Genomic DNA, 17,371 nt, shown 5'->3' with positions numbered 1-17,371 from the left:
ATTGCCATAACTCAAAAACTATAAATTTCCAGTTATGTATTTATCATGTATAACAAAATGAAAAATATCATTTTAAAAAAATATATATATTTTATATATAAGTATTATAGAATGACTGTTTTTTACTGAATTTAAAGTTAACAAGCCCAGTTCAAATTTCTATACTTAAATTATTATTAAAGACTTTTGTTAAAAAAAAATAAAACCAATATCTTGAATAATGGAGTGAAGATTTTATTTCTTTATTAATATTCTTATATATTCAAGGAAACTTTAAATTTTAAATTTGTTATTTTTTTTTCAAATTTTGTTTTACAAATTTTAAATAAATTTGAAATTTTAATTAAAAATTCATAATAAATTAGTTATAGTTAATTAATTTTTGTAATTAAATTTTTGATTTTTGACTATTTTTAATTCTTTTTTCAATCAATTAAAAATTTGAATAAAATTTAATTTATAAAAATAATGAATTTGTCTTTTGTTTTTATATTAATTAAGTAATTATTTAAAATCACTCAAACAATAAATTTAAAAATATTTTTTAAAAAATTTTATTTTTTTTTTTACCGAAAATCATATTATTTTTGAGTTACAACAATTAATTTTGCAAATATAAGTGAAATGATTATTTTAAATTTCATTTATAAATAAATACAATATAATAGTATATTTATACGGATATATATGTTTTTTATTAAGTAATTACTAATTATAGATATATATATATATATATTATTTAATTAAAATAAACAAAAAATAAAATAATTTTTCACTTTGTTTTAAATTTATTTGTTGATATTATTTTGATTATAAAATTTTTTTTTCTATTATATTTTTTAATTAAATTATTTAATTTTCAATCATTTTTTTTTTAAATTTTCTATTATTACATTATATTAGCTATTATTTTTTCTTTTCTTTTCGTTAATTTACACGGCGGGGTTATTATATTGTTCACTTTATATATACTCATACAAATATAATACAATTAAAGTATATGAGTGCATATGGAATGCAATTTTTGAAAAAAAAAAATAAAATCCTATATAGATAATAATTTATTTATTTGGATTTATGTGTATATGTACATACAAATATTAAAAATTTTAACTATTCACATTTATTTTTATTAAATTTAATCATAATTTTATTACATAGATATTTTATTTTTTTTTTTTTGTTTTTATTTTGTATACATAAGTATATAGTTATTGTATGCCCAAAAAACCACCGCAAACTGAACGCTTTTTCATTTAATTTAATTTTTTGAGCGGTCTCTCATCATTATCATCATCATTATCATCATCATCACAACAATCATAATCAGCGCAATACTATTTTTATAATAATGAAATTTTTCTTATAATTTTCTATTAGATTTTGTTTTTTTTTTTTTTTGACTTTTTAATAGTTTTAAAATATTTATTTATTTTTTTTTTTTTTTTTGATTTTTATTCCACTTGTTCTCTTCTATAATCATATACTGTACAATACAATATCACACAGAAATATTTTTTTTTGTATTACAATAATATATAATAATATTGTACCGTGTATAACAGTGAATTGATTCATGAGTAAAATAAAAGCATGCACAATAATAAATAAATTTTATAATATGAAAATTATGAAAATTTTCAAATAAAAAAAAAAAACATAAAATATAATTTTGTTCTACACATACACAAAAATAAAATTAGAATAAAATAAAATAAATAAATAAATAAAAAAAAAAAATTTTATATTAATAGAAAAAATAAAATTAAAATTGAAAAAAAAAAGAAAAAATATAACAGAATTTTTTATAAATTTTATTTATATCTATTTTTTTTTTAATATTATTGCAAAAACAAAATTTGTAACTACTTGTAGTAAAAAAAATATATTTTTGTATAATTTTATTTTTTGTTTTTATTTTTCATTCGAGGAATAATTTTTTTTTTATTTAATTTAATTCTGTTTTTTTCTTTCTTTATTATTATTTTTTATTTTAGTTAAATGCTTGTTATACTCAAGAAAGTTTCTTAAGTACTGGCAATTCCCGATTGTAATATGGTGTATGAAAAGAGTAGTTTTTATTTAATATAAAAACAGAAAAATAAAATAAAAAGAAAAAAGGAAACAAAATATAAAAAAAAAATTTATTCGTTATGTTAATTTTAACGTAATGTACACGATAACGTCGGTATGTTTGTATGTGAAATATTCATATGTTTGGTGTTGTTGTAGTTGCTGTTATTGTTGTTGTTGTTGTTGTTCTATAATTTCTGTTATTTTTTTTTTTTTTCACTTTTTATTTTTTTGTGCTTTAAAAATCATTCACCAGAACTTTAGTTCGTTATTTATTTTGGTTTTTCTTTTTTATTATTATTATTTTATGTTTTTGAATTTTTTATTTATAGTGTTTTGTATACATACACATTTACAGTATGTCGGTATGTATGTATGTATGTATGTAGATTAACATATATGATTGCATGTACATTTTATGCATATAATATGATTGTTTGTGTTCAGTATTTTTGTGCAATTTTTTTTTTTTGACAGTGTCAAAATTTTTTATTAAAATGAATTTAGAATCAAAAAAATATTTTTGTGTTCCGTAATGGTTCCTTTTTCTAAATGTTAGATAATAATTATTATAATTTAGGTACATATATGTATGTATAGAATTAAGTACTAGGGTATTTGTACATATTTAATTTTATATTTGTTAATGTATAACAGCTCCAAGTAAATTTAATGAAAATTTTATATAAAATTAAATTCTATTTGATATAATGTATAATAAAAATATTGTAATTCTGAAGGATACATATATTTACATTATGTATGTATAAATTAATTAGTAATTAAGTACATTATGTATAAATAGAATAAAATAAACAATAAAATTTAGTTCCAATGTATAGCTTGGGGTTTTTTACCTTTATATTTGTATTATATTATTTTATATTTGGTAAATTGTACGATAATAAATTAGGGGATGTTAATATATGTACATTCAGGGTAATTTATTTTATCATTATATTTACAGTTATTAGAATTTGAATTCTTCTACTATAATTCATAAATTTTATTATTATTTTAAATTCAAATAAATGAATTCAAATTGACACCAGAACTTAAATATTTAAAACTGATTTTCTCATTTATCTAACCCCACACAATATTCCAATTTATTAGAAAGATAAGTCTCGAGGAATCTATTTGTATAATAAAATTATATATAAAAAAATATATATGTAATTATAATAAAATTATATATGTAATTATATATAATAAATTTATGATCTGAAAACAATAAGTACAATTTCTACATATTTATATATAATACCAATAATATAAAATAATTGAATATATTGATAAATATTCAAATATAAATTGGAAAAAAGAACAAAAATTTGCTGATAAATATTTTATTTTCAAAATACAATAAAATTTTTTTATATATAAATAATAAATTTCTGTAAAATATATTTCTGTTTGTAAATAACATTCGAAGGGTCGTAAATATTATTAGAAAATTTTGTAGAATTTTTGTAATAAGTGTATATATTTTATATATGAAGTTGTAAAAACTGGAGACCAAATTGTTCCCCATATATTGTAGATATTTTCAGTATATATTAAAAGTTCATAATATAATGATTTCACTGTATATATATATATATTAAATAATAGTAATAATCATTTAAAACAATTTATAATATTATATTCTTTAAAATAAACTGATTAAATGGCTAAATATTTTATTTGAGAATCTAAGTTACTAATAATCAAAATTCCTTAAATTACATTAATCCATTCTATACATGTAGATATGTATACATATGTACATGTATAGAATATTGTTTGCATGAATATAATATCTAACAACCCGGTAAATGTGGGTGCGTAAAAAAAATTAAACGTGCATGGTATTATGTATGTAAACTAATTCATATACACATAGATTATTTAATAAAAAATATAACGTTATACAAAATGAAAACAAAAAAAAAAACAAAAAAACAAAAATATTACATTTCTGTCATTCTTTTACACATAAATACAAAAACAAAAAAAACGTACACATACGAGTATATACATACTTAAATTCATATGTAATTATTTATACCGTTGCTATCATAAGTAATATTATGTACACATGTATGTAATGTATTTAAAATCGTAAATGTAACGATATACATAAATACAATATTCCTTTTACAACTATGAAAAACACGAGGCGCACCATCAATTTTTTAATACTTCATTCTCCATTCAAAAAAAAAAAAAAAAGAGAGTCCGCACATGTAGGTATGTAAGTATGTATGTTTGCTACTTTGTGTCTGTTTTATTTATTTTTGCTTTTCCTTTTTTTTTTTTAACTTTTTGTAAATAATGAATTTGTAGTTTTTTAAAGCCTTCAGGAATTCCTTAAAAAAAATTTTTGTTTTTTTACTTTCTAATTTTATAAACACATAAACTATGTATGTAAATTTAAACAACATTTATGCTCAACGTTAATGTATAGGGGGAGCAATTTTACTGTCATTATATTTACGTTACTTTGATATCCTTATAAAATGAACAAATATACATACATACTGATATATATGGATATATAATGTATGAATGTATGTATGTACAAACATATAAATGAAATTTAGTACATTGCGGTGATATAGTACTTTAAAATTTTATAGGAAAATATATGTACATACATATATGTATGTTGTTAAGTAAAAAAAGAATCTATGAATGTAACAGACCGGAACAATATATGCATGCACCTTTAAATGTACAGCCATACATACATTTATATATATAATATATGAAAAAGACTGGTCCTAAAACAAAAACAAATATGAACATTTAAAGGAAAAAAAATCAAAAAAAAAAAAAAAAAAATTTAAAATTCTAAACACAAATTACAAATAAAATACGGAAAAGGGAAAAAAAACATAAATTCACCTATGTTTTTATATACATAGTTACATATTATTATAATGTAAGTACATGTGTATATGTGTGTTTATATGTATATAAGAAAAGCGTAAAGAAATAATATTTTTAAGGGTAAAAGACAATAATATGGAACGTGCTAAGCAAAATTCATTGACTAATAGATTATTTGTCATACATACATATGCACAACTGGGTACACATACAAATAAAAAAAAAAATACAAAACAATATATGTGTGTATGATTATGTATAAGCAAAATATAATTATTGTCAATTCAAATATTCAAAATAAAAAAGATACAAAATTATGAAAAACAAAAGAATTAATATATGTACTTGTATGTATAGCTAGTTATTTCTAGCATGTATAAAGAAGAAAACAATATTATATATTTCCATCAATTATAGGATATGTTTTTTAACTGCCATTCTTACATTTCAAGTAGTAAATAAGAAATTATCGTATCCAAGTTAAATATTTTAAGTTGATTTTTTACTATTAAATCTGAATCAGTAATTAAGATTTAACAGTAAAAAATCAATTCTTAATTATCACGCTGTTAAAGCCCAGAGATCAAAAAATCTTAATTAATTCTTAATTATTACGGTTCTCAGTATTGTACATGTAAACACTTAAAATTTCTGTTAGTTACAGAACTTATACCGTATCAAACATTGCTCATTAATTTTGATTCATTTGATTAAAATTGTAGATGAAAGTTTGCGATATGTAAACCTCTGTGAGCTTTCTCTAATACAAATAAAGTACCTACACCATTGAAATCTTAAATCAATAAACACAATTAAATCTGTGAGCAATATTATTAATTAATGCCTATAAGCTCTTACTTTAGAAGCCTTATATAATCCCATAGGTGTGCGTAGAAAATTGATCACGTTTGCCAATTGACCACAAAACCATTGCATAATATGTAATGTGCTGCCATTGTAATTATAATTAGAACTTGAATTCTATTCTTTTATAAACCAACATTCTTTTTTTTCTTAAATATGTATAATGTTCTGTCAAACATTTTAAATGCTTCTTTAACGGTAAAACATATTTATTGTACACTTCATAATAATTTTTACAAAAAAAAAAAAAAATGAAAAATTATTTACATTTAACCTTATAATTTCCCGAAATAATGTAATCTATGGAAAAATCCTTATTGAGCCGTAAGTCATAAATAATCGCTTGTTAATACTTAGAAGAAATAAAAAACAAATAAATAAAATATCTATTTATGCTCATGTACGTATGTATGTATGCACATTAACTGGCACATAATATACAATTCCAATTGAAAAATTATAGTTGAATTTAGTTTTTGGTTTTTTTTTGTTTTTTTTTTTTAATATTCATAAAATGACAAATAATAAGTAATATAAAATATTTATTTCCTTTCATATTTTAATTCTATAAATAAAATCTACTACATGTTATGATATTCTTTTTCAGTTTAGATTATTTTTCTAATAAATAAAAATTGTTATTACATTAAATTATAAGAAAAGAGATAAATTTATTTATAATTGTTTTATAATTCTGCAATTTTAATTATTCTGGAATTTTAAAGAAAATGAATGAATAATAATGAAGGAAACAAATTTCATTTCTCAGAATTATTCGAAACTGGACAGGCAGGTATAAGAACGATAGAAGAATTAGTTCACAATGACTGGTGCATAGAGAGGAGTAAGCCAACATTATTTCAAGTCTAAGAAAACTTGTGAAAGGAACTTTATAAATAATAGTAATTAAATAAAATTTAAATATTTTATTGAGAATTTAATTTTGCAAACTACTCGTAGTTCAAATATAATATAATTTTCATTTCTTTAATAGGTTTTTGACCGTTTCTCAGTATACCAAATGTGTGCAATTGAAGTTAGTTGCAAACGGAACGGATTATTATTTTAGTTTCTATTGTATTGTTTGGAGATTCCTGCATAAGTGATTTTTAAATATGACGAAATGAATGACGGCAAAGATATTCTTATTTTGAAGTTTCAAATTTTCCACTTTATATGAAAGAATTATTAAAAAATTTCAATTGCGAAAATTGCAGATGCTTTTATTTAGCCAAAATCAAACAAATAACGTGATTAACAAACGATCAAATCATTCGAATTACGTTAATATGATGAGATCGTCAAATCTTTGGCATACTGGGGACAACCTTTATTTTAATATTAAGTATAGGCAACTAGTGAATTCAATTGACTTTGCCATATTTTCATTTGAGGCTAATAGTTAGTTTGATCAACTGTTTTTCATTCTTTCTTGTTTTTGTCTAATAAAATTATTTTTGTTTGATTCTAAACATTGTTACACAAAATTATTAGACAACGCGGGTGATACCTCATCAATTGAATTAAATACAACAAAACAAAAAAAAATAAATAAAATGGAAAACGTTTAATAATAATATAAAATATAAGCATATCAAATTACCATTCTTCACGCGATTAAAACTATATATGAGTGTACATACATTATTTATGTATGATAAAACACAAATCGTCATAAATAAGTGTACATAAATAAAAAGAAAATTTTTATATTTTTGGTTATATGCAAATTTTATTGTGTTTAAGATTTTACTGCTTTTCTAATAAATTGAAAAAATAAGTAAAAAATAATGAAAATTTATAAATTTCCTTTCATATTATTTTTGTTTATTTTTTTTTTCCTTTAAATAAATAGAAATATGCAAGTATATCCACGTATATATTTTGTGTATTTCCGAAAATAAAATTTAAATAAAACATCAAAAGGCTTTCCGAAAAACAAAAAAAAAAAAAACAAAAAATTTTTTTACAAAATAAAAAACCATTAAATTATTAATCAAATAATAAAACAAAAGGGAAAAAAATGAAGTAAAATTGAAATGTTATAAAATAAAATGAATAAAGTTAAAATATATGTAATATGTATGTATGTAAATGTATAAGTAAATAAAAGGATGCATATTTAATTGTGAACACATCAGGTGCTCAAAATCTCAATATTAATCGAACAAATACATTTTTAATATAGAATTTTTGTAGCTATAGTACCGTTATTATAGTTTAAAAATCAAAATTATATGTGTTTATGATTATATACAGGCATACATACTTATATAATAAGCATAAATATACATATGTATATTTGCACTGTTAAACATGCAGTAATTATTCTTTACTGACTAAATATTGAAATTTTTAACACGTAAGAGTGCATCTGATCTTTAACGGTTCTTTACTCTAAGAGAGCGGCCTGTGAGTGGAATAAAGCTTGTTTCCAGTGAGTTAAAGTTTTCTCCAGTTTCAGAAGTTGTCTTTGTGAAAATTCACGACTAGATTATTGGCATTTTTTTGTGTTCGATTCGAAATTAGATGTTTAAGACGGCAACACAATTACCAAAATATTATGAAAATGGGCTCCAAAAGAGGCAAAAGCGATTTCAATTATCAATCAATAAAATCAATGTATCGGTATTACGATGCTCAAATTTCTCACTAAGTATTAATTTTGTGATTTTGATTTATATCAATTTTGGGTTGGTTTACACATTGGTGTTGGGTTTTTTACGACAAATAACAGAAAATAACTTAAAAGTAATGTATTTTTTTTAAGTATGGTAATAAAATATTTTTTTTTTTAAATTTCACAGTAAGAAAATTTGTTTTACAAAAAAAAAAAAAACAAAAAATTGATTTCATGGAGAACTGAGCTCCGTTCTCAAATGCGTTTGCAAAATATGTAGTCTGGCTTATTTCTCCCACTCCAAATTCATTGAAATTTGCTATTTGAGTTTAAACATTAATTTATATCAGCAAAGTAGAGATTTAAGAATAATTGTCTGATATTAGATTAAAATACATGCTTGCATATACATACCTACATAAATATACCACTTGAAAAACAAATGACGAGTCCATGATTAAGCCATTTCTTTGCAAAAACTTTCAAAAATAAAAATTTATTTAATAAAAAAATTATTAAAACATTTAAAACCAAAAAAAAAACGAATAATTTTACGCATTACTACCAAATAGCACTTCCAATATACTTCCCATAGCACCAAAGGAAACGTAGTACATTGGCAAAGCAAGCAAAACTTTTATTTCAACTGAATTTTTGAGAGACCAGCGTTTCTCTCTAATAACACTTTTTTGGACCAAGTGACAGCTCGCAGCGTATTGTGATTCATTAAAATATTGTGAATTTGTAATTTCTTTTAAATGTTGCTCAACTTTATTTACTAACATTATAGATATTTGATGCTACACTTTTTTAATATGAGCTAATCCGTTGTTGCTACCTAATACTCTTGTTTTTGTTTACAACTGATCCCAATTTCCTAAAATTCACATTTTTATGATACAAAAGCAGCTTCAATTTCTCTTATAAAGTAACCAACAATATAATTTTTTACTAATTTTGTGATCAGTATATAAAATGATGTCGAATAAATTGTTGTCGGATCAAGGTTTAAGATTAGATGGCAGAAGGCCACATGAATTACGGAAAATAAGTTGTAAACTTGGTGTTTTCAGTCAACCAGATGGGAGCGCGTACATTGAACAAGGAAACACTAAAGTCTTGGCAGCCGTATATGGACCACACCAGGTTAAAAATAAAATATTTATAAAAAAAAATTGATTTTGTTAAATAAAATATTCTTAAAGGCTTCTGCAAAAAAGAGTAGTCAGGATGAAGTTATAGTTAACTGTCAGTATAGTATGGCCACATTTTCAACCGGTGAAAGAAAAAGTCGTCCAAGAGGTGATAGGAAATCAACAGAAATGACAATAAATTTGCAGCAAACTTTAAGGGCTGCTATACTTACAGAATTATATCCTAAATCACAGATTGATGTTTATATTGAAATTTTACAAGCTGATGGTGGTACTTATTGTGCTTCAGTAAATGCGGTAAACTTATTTTCAAATTAAAACAATGGAAAATTCAAAAAATTGATGAGTTTTAGGCTACTCTTGCTTTAATCGACGCTGGAATTTGTATCAAAGAATATATTTGTGCTTGTACGGCATCTTTAGCTAATGGTGATGTACCACTAATGGATGTTTCCAATTTAGAAGAAAATTGTGGTGGTCCAACTTTATCAGTAGCAGCTCTTCCAACTTCAAATAAAATTGCATTTATGGAGATGTCACAAAGATTTCACTTAGATCAATTGCCAAAGGTTCTAGAACACGCTCAACAGGGATGTCAAGAAATCCGTTATATATTAGATAAAGCAGTTCAAGAACATATAACATTAATGGGTTACGCAAGTGATTGGGGCAATGTGGTTAAAAATTAAATTGTAATTATACCAATTTTCGGTTTAAAAATGTTTGCCTTGATAAATATAGATTTTAAAAATCTAATACCATGTAGCTCTTAGTTTTACGAATTTCAGCATATTAATTTGAATTTAAGCTTGTCCAAAAGCTGAATAAATGTAAATTTTTTGCAAATTTACTGATTAGAAGAATATTGGCCAATTAATGAATTAAACCAACCATTCCAATATGACGTGTTTTGACAACAGTTAACAAAACAAAAAAAAAATTCGACATATTCTAGCATTGCCATATTTCTTTATTGCAAATATAACACTACATACCTTGCTTATAAAGTCAAAACTACCATATTTCTTTTTCCTAATTATATTACATAGATATTCTTTGCAATATGATAAAATTCAACTGTAAGGTTTATTTAATAAGATCAGCCTAACAATCTTTTGTCAGAATATATAGTAATTATAAATTTTTTAAATATTATAAGAGCATTCAGAAAGCGGTTTAAACGGCAAATTTTAATCGGCCATCTTTTGACCAAATGATTTTGTTTATCTGGCAGCAACCATTTGGTTTGTCTCGTCAGGTTATTATAAAAAAAAATTGGTATTTCATTATTCATTTTTAAAAATGTAAAAAAGTTGTAAAATCATTATATTTTAATATTAAAATCTAAATACAGATTGTAATATATTTAATATACAAAATATCAATTCAGTATTTATGTGAGGAGTACAATAAATTTAATATAGAATGAAAAAATGTTCAGAAAATTGCTCCCAACAAAGTAAGTTGTAATATAATGCAAATTTTATATAAGAATTACAAAAAAATCTAAGCTCAATATTGTAGAAATCAAAATTTGTGTGTTGATAATACTTTAGGAAAACTAAAATTTGAAATTTAATCAAAGTACAATTGACTTTGAAAAACTTGTGGGTAGGAGGTATTTTTATATATGTATATGTATATATACATGTATACTTTTAAGTACATAGGTATGTAAATAGGTACATACATAATATTGAATAAAAAATAGTAAAAGCGTAAATCTTAACATGCTAAAATAAAAGTTGTAGGTATACTACGAGTACGTAATTCATTATGGGTGTTATTACACACAAAAAATTGTTGGATATGATAAAAGTATATAATTTATTTATGTGATTTGATAATTCAATTAGAATTAAAGATGTTGGTACATACCTACCTATTACATCAAAATTAGTTAAAAACATACTTTCATAATTATATTGATGTGGATAAAAATTAAAATGTAAACTGTATATACATATACATACATATAATTATTGAACAATGTTTGGATATTTCAGATAACGTGACCGTAGAGCATCTGAGAAGAACTACTTCACTCGACGCACTATCGCCATGGAACTCGTCATTAGATATAATTCTTTTAGGTAAGAATTTCCATAATAATTTTATGTGTAAATTTCATTATTTTACCTATAGGTACATGTGTATGTACATGTATGCATTTGATAAGTACTTAATTAAATTAGTAAAAACCAATTTTAATAAAAAATTATTTAATATACAAATTCATTCTTTAATTAATCAAGATAAAGCAACTCAGACTGAGTGGTCGCCTATTGAAGGCTTAGAAAATATAGAGAATACAACTTCATCGGAATCACCAGTAATAAGAGAACATTTAGAAAATTCACAAACCAGCGAAACAGTTAGCATCCAAACAGTGCAATCAAAACCAATTCACGGTACGTTGTTTAAACATATTTGTACCAATATTTGGTTTCAACTTTTTAAAATATTTTTAGGATTTCCTAGTTCAACCTTAATGCCAGTTAAACCTGGAACAAATATACATATACGACATATGAGAAGCTCAGTAGAAGGATTAAATCAAGAAATAGAAAAATTAGTTCTATACACTGGACAAAAAAATTCTAGTCAGAATGAATTATGCCCGGTAATTATATATATATAAATTTATGTGTAATATATCTAAAATTAATTTTGCAATTAAAGAATTGTAAAATTTTTGAATAAATTTCAAAAAACAAAAATATGCAATTATTTTAAAGATTGTAGTTTAAAGAAAGTACCTATTTTTTTTAAAGATTGCTGGTGGTACACCAGAAGGGCACAGAGCACCTGTAGCTGAACTATTTCATGATAGTATGAGATCGGTTAATACACAAACTCCAATGGGAGATATAATATCATCAGGTAAAAAATAAAAATTAATTTTTTTTTGTTTTAATTTTAAACGAAAATATTTTATAGATGAAAGTCCATCCTCTGATGATCGGAGTAATACACCAAGTGCATCTCCAAGAATTAATAGATTTTTATCAAGAGAACCTCCTGACGGATGTGAAAGAGTAATAATAATAACTATCAACTTTTTATGAATGTACGTTTTGTATGCTTAATTACTTTTATATTTTAGATCTCAACCAAAATTGTTGAAAAAGTTAAAGCAGGAGATTTCAAACCAAATGTGGGCTCGCTTGTTATATCACAAGCATCTGCTTTTACACCGTTACAACAGTTGAATACAGAAAAAATTATTAGTGAACAGACTGAGTAAACATTTTCAAGTATTTAAGATGAAAAAAATATATATATTTTTAAAAGCATTTTGTTACTGAATAGAATTAAAATTTTGGAAGAAATGTGGTATGAAAAAAGAAATGAATGTTTTAAAAGAAATTTTTAGTTTTTTGATTTTAATTTAAAAAAAAAATATACATATTTCATTTTATTTAGATCAACTAAATTAAAAATTAGAAAAATAGCATATATTTTAATGCATTTTAAAAGTATTAATGTGGTTTATTGTGCCAGTTACATATAATATTAAGATACTTGTACCTGAATCATTAAATAATAAGTATGGGTCTGAGATTGAATAAAATATCATGAAAATACATAAATTTAAAGTTCTATCGACTCTAAATGTCCAGTTGTAAAAAATGCACAAAGTACAGGTTTTCTTTCACAAATCATATAAGAAAAATAAAGAATGATTATTTTTTAAAGAACTAAATAATTTATTAACAATTTTTACTAACTATATTATTTTTAAATAGAGTACATAAGAAATATAACATTTTAAGTATATATCTCAAAACCTTATTAACTATACTCCTTGCAGGCAGTACACCAATAAATGATTAAATTAATGTGATGCTTCGCAAATTTTTTAATATATTTATATAATAGGAGTATTTTTTATAAGATAAAAATTGTATTATTATAAAATACACATAGGTGAGTAGAACACATAAAGCATTATTATTTATTAAAAATTTTCCATTAATTTTATTGATATTTTTATTCCAAAAAAGAATAAAGATATATTATTGCTCTTTTTGAATTTTTGAATATGAATGTAATATTATTTGATATTATTTATCTGTTCTTTTACAATGTTAGTTGTACGTTCTGTACAATTTTTGATAATTCAACTTTTGAAGGTACTAAGTAAAACGCTGGTGCCACTGCAGATCCGCATGGACAACAACACCCATTTACCCAACTAAAACTTCCCAATTTTTGATTACATTTTGGGCAATTCAGTCTGCCTTGGCTATGTTTCAAAATATCTTTCATCCATGCAATTGGTTCCAAAAATACAATTTTATCACATACATCTGCGATAATAGGTTGCTCTTCATTCTCGGGAACAATGGAAGACTCTTGTAACTGCTCACATAAATTTTGTATATTATTGTCAGATTTTGATTCGCTATCCAATTCTGTATTAATTTTCGTATTATTTTCAATAATTTTGCTATTATGATTTAAAACATGTGATTTATTCGCAAGTATTCGCCTACATTGACGACAACGATAAACTATCGGTTCTGGATTTTCTTGTGTCAATCCAGGATCTGGTTGTATTAAATCCATACAACTCTGTGGAAGAATTTTAGCTTTTTTAACTTTCTCTGAAGCTATCCTTAAACGATATTTCTTGTATTTTTGATAATTTGGATCTATTTTACATCCCATTCTTTTAAATAACTTTAATTGAAATATAAATCCAACATTTGGTTGAACATACTTCCTTTTTTTTAAAACCATTTCATACGCAGGTCCATAATCCAAATTATATTTTTTCATTATATATGCAATTACGATAGCTGAGCTTCTGCTGACTCCAAAGTAACAGTGAACCAATACTTTTCCATTTTTTAATGAGTCCGTAATGTAATTGATGCATTCTTCCAAATAATGCAATAAGTCTTCTCTTGGCATATCAGATACATGTACATATTTCGTTGTTAAAAATGATTGTTCGGATATGTGGCATGGTAGAGGCACAGTATCTAATGTTAAAATGCTGGTTATTTGGTAATTTTTTAATGTTTCCAAACTACAAGCGGCAGAAAGATTTCCCAAAAACAAGCCATCTTCTATTTCATCAAGACTGACAGGACCGCTATCAAAATCTTCTCTTGTTATATTTGATGAAGAAATTTTTTGTTTTGAATAGATTTTAGTGCCTTCCATCCTTTTTTCTAGAATTTGTTTTTATTTTGGATTTATTCTTTACTGTGTAATTTAAGTATTACCAGTTACAACGTTTTTCGTAATTTTGAAAGATTTAACACAATATGTGACAACACTGGTGTTGTTGTGCGAAGTTTTTTTAAAAGATTTTGGCTGAAAAGGAATTATTTTTAATTTAATGTTTAATATTGGTAATTAAATTGGTTAAGCATTTTTTGTAACAGAAATAAGTTATTTTTTAATTTTTGGCTCCTAAAGGAACTTACTATGTAATTGGGAAAATGTTCGAAATTTTAGATGGATAGGTATACATATATTTTTTTTTAATAAAGTTGAAACCGTTGATTTGACACTCCACGTAGCATATTTTTATAAAAGTTCAATTATAGGGTAGATTGGCAAATAAATGACCTACATTACTTAATTATTACTAATTAGACAACTATTACATTTTACAATCTATTTATATTTTGCATCGTTCCCATCTTCTGAGAATAATTTTTTTGTCAGCTCAGCTGCATACTGAACAAGTCTGTTAAGCTGTATACTGAATTTATAGAAATTATATGGAAATTACATATGAACTTAACTAAACATTACAAATAACTTTTATGCAGTTTATTTTCTAATTACACATGTATTTAGCACCTAAATAAAAAATTTACAATTTTTTGAATTATTACTTAAATTCTATGTTATTTACAATATATAACAGTGCCTTGCATCTTTCGTCATAAATTATTTGTTGTATAAGGTTATCCAAAGCTCTGTCACCGTTTAAAAAATCCTTTAAATTGTGAAAAGTTCCATTTTTCAATCTATGATCAGTTATTCTATCTTGAGTGAAGTTATATGTACGAATTTTTTCATTTCGATTCCTAGTACCAATTTGTGATTTCCGCAGTGAAGTTCGTTCCTCTTCCTTCAACAAATAATGCATATGTTGTTTAATATTGTGTAAATTTCATGTTATATTAAAAAATCATATTATTTATTAATACATAACTAGGTATGTATACTCACCTGTGCTGTCAATTGCTTTTGTATTAAAATATTTTCTAGTTTTTTTAACGCAATTGTTCTATTTTTAACTTGGGATCGTTCAGTTTGGCATTCTACTGTCGTTCCACTTGGTATATGAGTAACTCTAACAGCACTATCTGTAGTATTTACATGTTGGCCTCCAGCGCCAGAAGCTCTTTTTGTTTCAATTTTCAGTGACTTTTCATCTAATTCCAGATTAATGTCATCATGTTTTGGAATTACCGCTACTACTGTAGTACTAGTATGCATCCTACCAGATTTTTCATTTGCTGGAACTCTTTGTACCCTATGAACCCCAGCTTCATTTTGTAAATATTCGAAAGCGTTATCATTGTTTATCATCATTGTTGCTCTTCTTATTCCTTAAATTATTTTAAAACATTTTACAAAAATACAACTTTTTTAAACTTGATAATGGTAAGGTAAACCTCCTATAGGGCTCTCTTCCTTTTCGATTATCTCATAATCCCAATTTTTATAGCAAAAAAAGTTTTCATACATTCGAAATAAATCTGATGCAAATAACATAGCCTCCTGGCCACCTACACCTGCATTGATTTCAAAAAAAATTTCTGAACACTTTTTAGGAGCGCAAGATTGCAATAATTGATCAATAATTTTATTTTCTAAATTTTCCAACATTTTAGTATAAACCTAAAAAACCAATAACTTTGTAAAAATATGTATTTAAAACTTGGATTAACGTTTAATTTTGTAACTACCTGTTTCTCTTCTTTGACCAGTTCTTTCATTTCCTCATCTTTCTCCTTTTCCATATCATTCAAATTTTGCAAATTCAAGATTAAACAATTTCTTTTCTCGTAGCTGTCGACAACATCAGAAAGACGACGCATCCTTAAATGATCCTTTTCGGATTCTAGTGAACTGAGTCGTAGTGCATAAAATTCGCTTTTTAACGCGTTTAAATATTTTAATAAATTTTCATTTTTAAGCGAAATAATTTCGGATGTCATATGTATACACGCTTTAAGTTCAAAATAACATTTTCGTTGTACTAAGTTAGCAAATGGCTTTAAATAATTATAAATCATTTTTATTAATTTTTGTTTAAGACCTGAGAAATATGATGTAAAATCATAAATCAAAATAACTAAACATAATAAAACTTTAAAGTACCTAACCTCAATATTAGTTTCAAAATACCATTTTGTTTCTAAATCAGTGATCCTCAGACCTTTTCACATTGCAGTGACTTTAAACTTAGCATTGCCACAGTTTCAAACTTAGTCTTACAACATTCATTTAACATAACTATAAACATAAAATAAAGGATGTGTAGCTTAACGTAACCTACATTATTAGAAAATTATTATATTACAAGTATTTGCAACATATTTATTAAAAATTATATTTATTACAATAAAACTTTTCTGATTCGAATTCGTAAGAGACCTTTAAAATAGGTTTAAAGAAATAGATATAAAGGATACATAATTAAAGAGAGACCTAAAAGTTCTGGAGGTAGATAGTCTGAATGCAAATTAATAAATTACTAAATATTTAGCTTATATCAGAAGATAGATTTATTTAATATTAAAAAATACTA

At 23.8% G+C, this 17,371-nt stretch overlaps 5 protein-coding genes across 6 annotated transcripts in view; 2 read left to right on the top strand and 3 right to left on the bottom strand.

The window, feature by feature from the left end:
- Positions 1–1,990, bottom strand: part of LOC129612256 (uncharacterized) — a 44,407-nt gene extending 42,417 nt beyond the window's left edge. The window contains exon 1 of one of the 2 annotated variants that reach the window (XM_055525800.1): positions 1,870–1,990. The gene's annotated coding sequence lies outside the window, so the exon portion shown is untranslated. The remainder of the gene's footprint in view (positions 1–1,869) is intronic. The other variant, XM_055525801.1, reaches the window with a different exon arrangement.
- A 7,309-nt stretch (positions 1,991–9,299) lies between these two features.
- LOC129612271 (exosome complex component RRP41) lies at positions 9,300–10,328 on the top strand. The gene is made up of 3 exons (XM_055525825.1): positions 9,300–9,577; positions 9,637–9,882; positions 9,939–10,328. The coding sequence occupies exons 1-3, from the start codon at positions 9,407–9,409 to the stop codon at positions 10,272–10,274; spliced, it is 753 nt and encodes a 250-aa protein (XP_055381800.1). The 5' UTR covers positions 9,300–9,406; the 3' UTR covers positions 10,275–10,328.
- A 516-nt stretch (positions 10,329–10,844) lies between these two features.
- LOC129612235 (protein FAM117B-like) lies at positions 10,845–13,134 on the top strand. Its single transcript, XM_055525777.1, has 7 exons — positions 10,845–11,044; positions 11,592–11,678; positions 11,841–11,996; positions 12,057–12,208; positions 12,360–12,468; positions 12,526–12,623; positions 12,692–13,134. Exons 1-7 carry the CDS (start codon positions 11,011–11,013, stop codon positions 12,830–12,832), a joined length of 777 nt encoding a protein of 258 aa, XP_055381752.1. The 5' UTR covers positions 10,845–11,010; the 3' UTR covers positions 12,833–13,134.
- Positions 13,135–13,271: 137 nt separating this feature from the next.
- Positions 13,272–14,797, bottom strand: LOC129612234 (dual specificity protein phosphatase MPK-4). Its single transcript, XM_055525776.1, has one exon. The coding sequence runs from the start codon at positions 14,758–14,760 to the stop codon at positions 13,669–13,671; it is 1,092 nt and encodes a 363-aa protein (XP_055381751.1). The 5' UTR covers positions 14,761–14,797; the 3' UTR covers positions 13,272–13,668.
- A 566-nt stretch (positions 14,798–15,363) lies between these two features.
- Positions 15,364–16,872, bottom strand: LOC129612268 (peptide chain release factor 1-like, mitochondrial). The gene is made up of 4 exons (XM_055525823.1): positions 16,527–16,872; positions 16,233–16,458; positions 15,784–16,166; positions 15,364–15,682 (listed from the first exon to the last, which is right to left on the bottom strand). The coding sequence occupies exons 1-4, from the start codon at positions 16,854–16,856 to the stop codon at positions 15,440–15,442; spliced, it is 1,182 nt and encodes a 393-aa protein (XP_055381798.1). The 5' UTR covers positions 16,857–16,872; the 3' UTR covers positions 15,364–15,439.
- Between the last annotated feature and the right edge of the window lie 499 nt (positions 16,873–17,371).

The sequence above is a fragment of the Condylostylus longicornis genome, unplaced genomic scaffold (assembly GCF_029603195.1).
Source record: "Condylostylus longicornis isolate FDR11 unplaced genomic scaffold, ASM2960319v2 ptg000064l, whole genome shotgun sequence".
Classification (NCBI taxonomy): Eukaryota; Metazoa; Arthropoda; class Insecta; order Diptera; family Dolichopodidae; genus Condylostylus; species Condylostylus longicornis.
The sequence above is the reverse complement of the archived record's forward strand: the minus strand, read 5'-3'. Positions and strand labels throughout refer to the sequence as shown.

Coding starts and splice junctions, on each gene's coding strand:
- LOC129612234 (XM_055525776.1), bottom strand. CDS start 14,760: ATGGAAGGCACTAAAATCTATTCAAAACAAAAAATTTCTTCATCAAAT.
- LOC129612271 (XM_055525825.1), top strand. CDS start 9,407: ATGATGTCGAATAAATTGTTGTCGGATCAAGGTTTAAGATTAGATGGC. Junction 9,578..9,636: donor CCGTATATGGACCACACCAG/GTTAAAAATAAA, acceptor ATATTCTTAAAG/GCTTCTGCAAAAAAGAGTAG. Junction 9,883..9,938: donor ATTGTGCTTCAGTAAATGCG/GTAAACTTATTT, acceptor GATGAGTTTTAG/GCTACTCTTGCTTTAATCGA.
- LOC129612268 (XM_055525823.1), bottom strand. CDS start 16,856: ATGATTTATAATTATTTAAAGCCATTTGCTAACTTAGTACAACGAAAA. Junction 16,167..16,232: donor GGAAGAGAGCCCTATAGGAG/GTTTACCTTACC, acceptor AAATAATTTAAG/GAATAAGAAGAGCAACAATG. Junction 15,683..15,783: donor AAAAGCAATTGACAGCACAG/GTGAGTATACAT, acceptor TATTTGTTGAAG/GAAGAGGAACGAACTTCACT.
- LOC129612235 (XM_055525777.1), top strand. CDS start 11,011: ATGAAAAAATGTTCAGAAAATTGCTCCCAACAAA. Junction 11,679..11,840: donor ATTAGATATAATTCTTTTAG/GTAAGAATTTCC, acceptor TAATTAATCAAG/ATAAAGCAACTCAGACTGAG. Junction 12,469..12,525: donor GGGAGATATAATATCATCAG/GTAAAAAATAAA, acceptor AATATTTTATAG/ATGAAAGTCCATCCTCTGAT.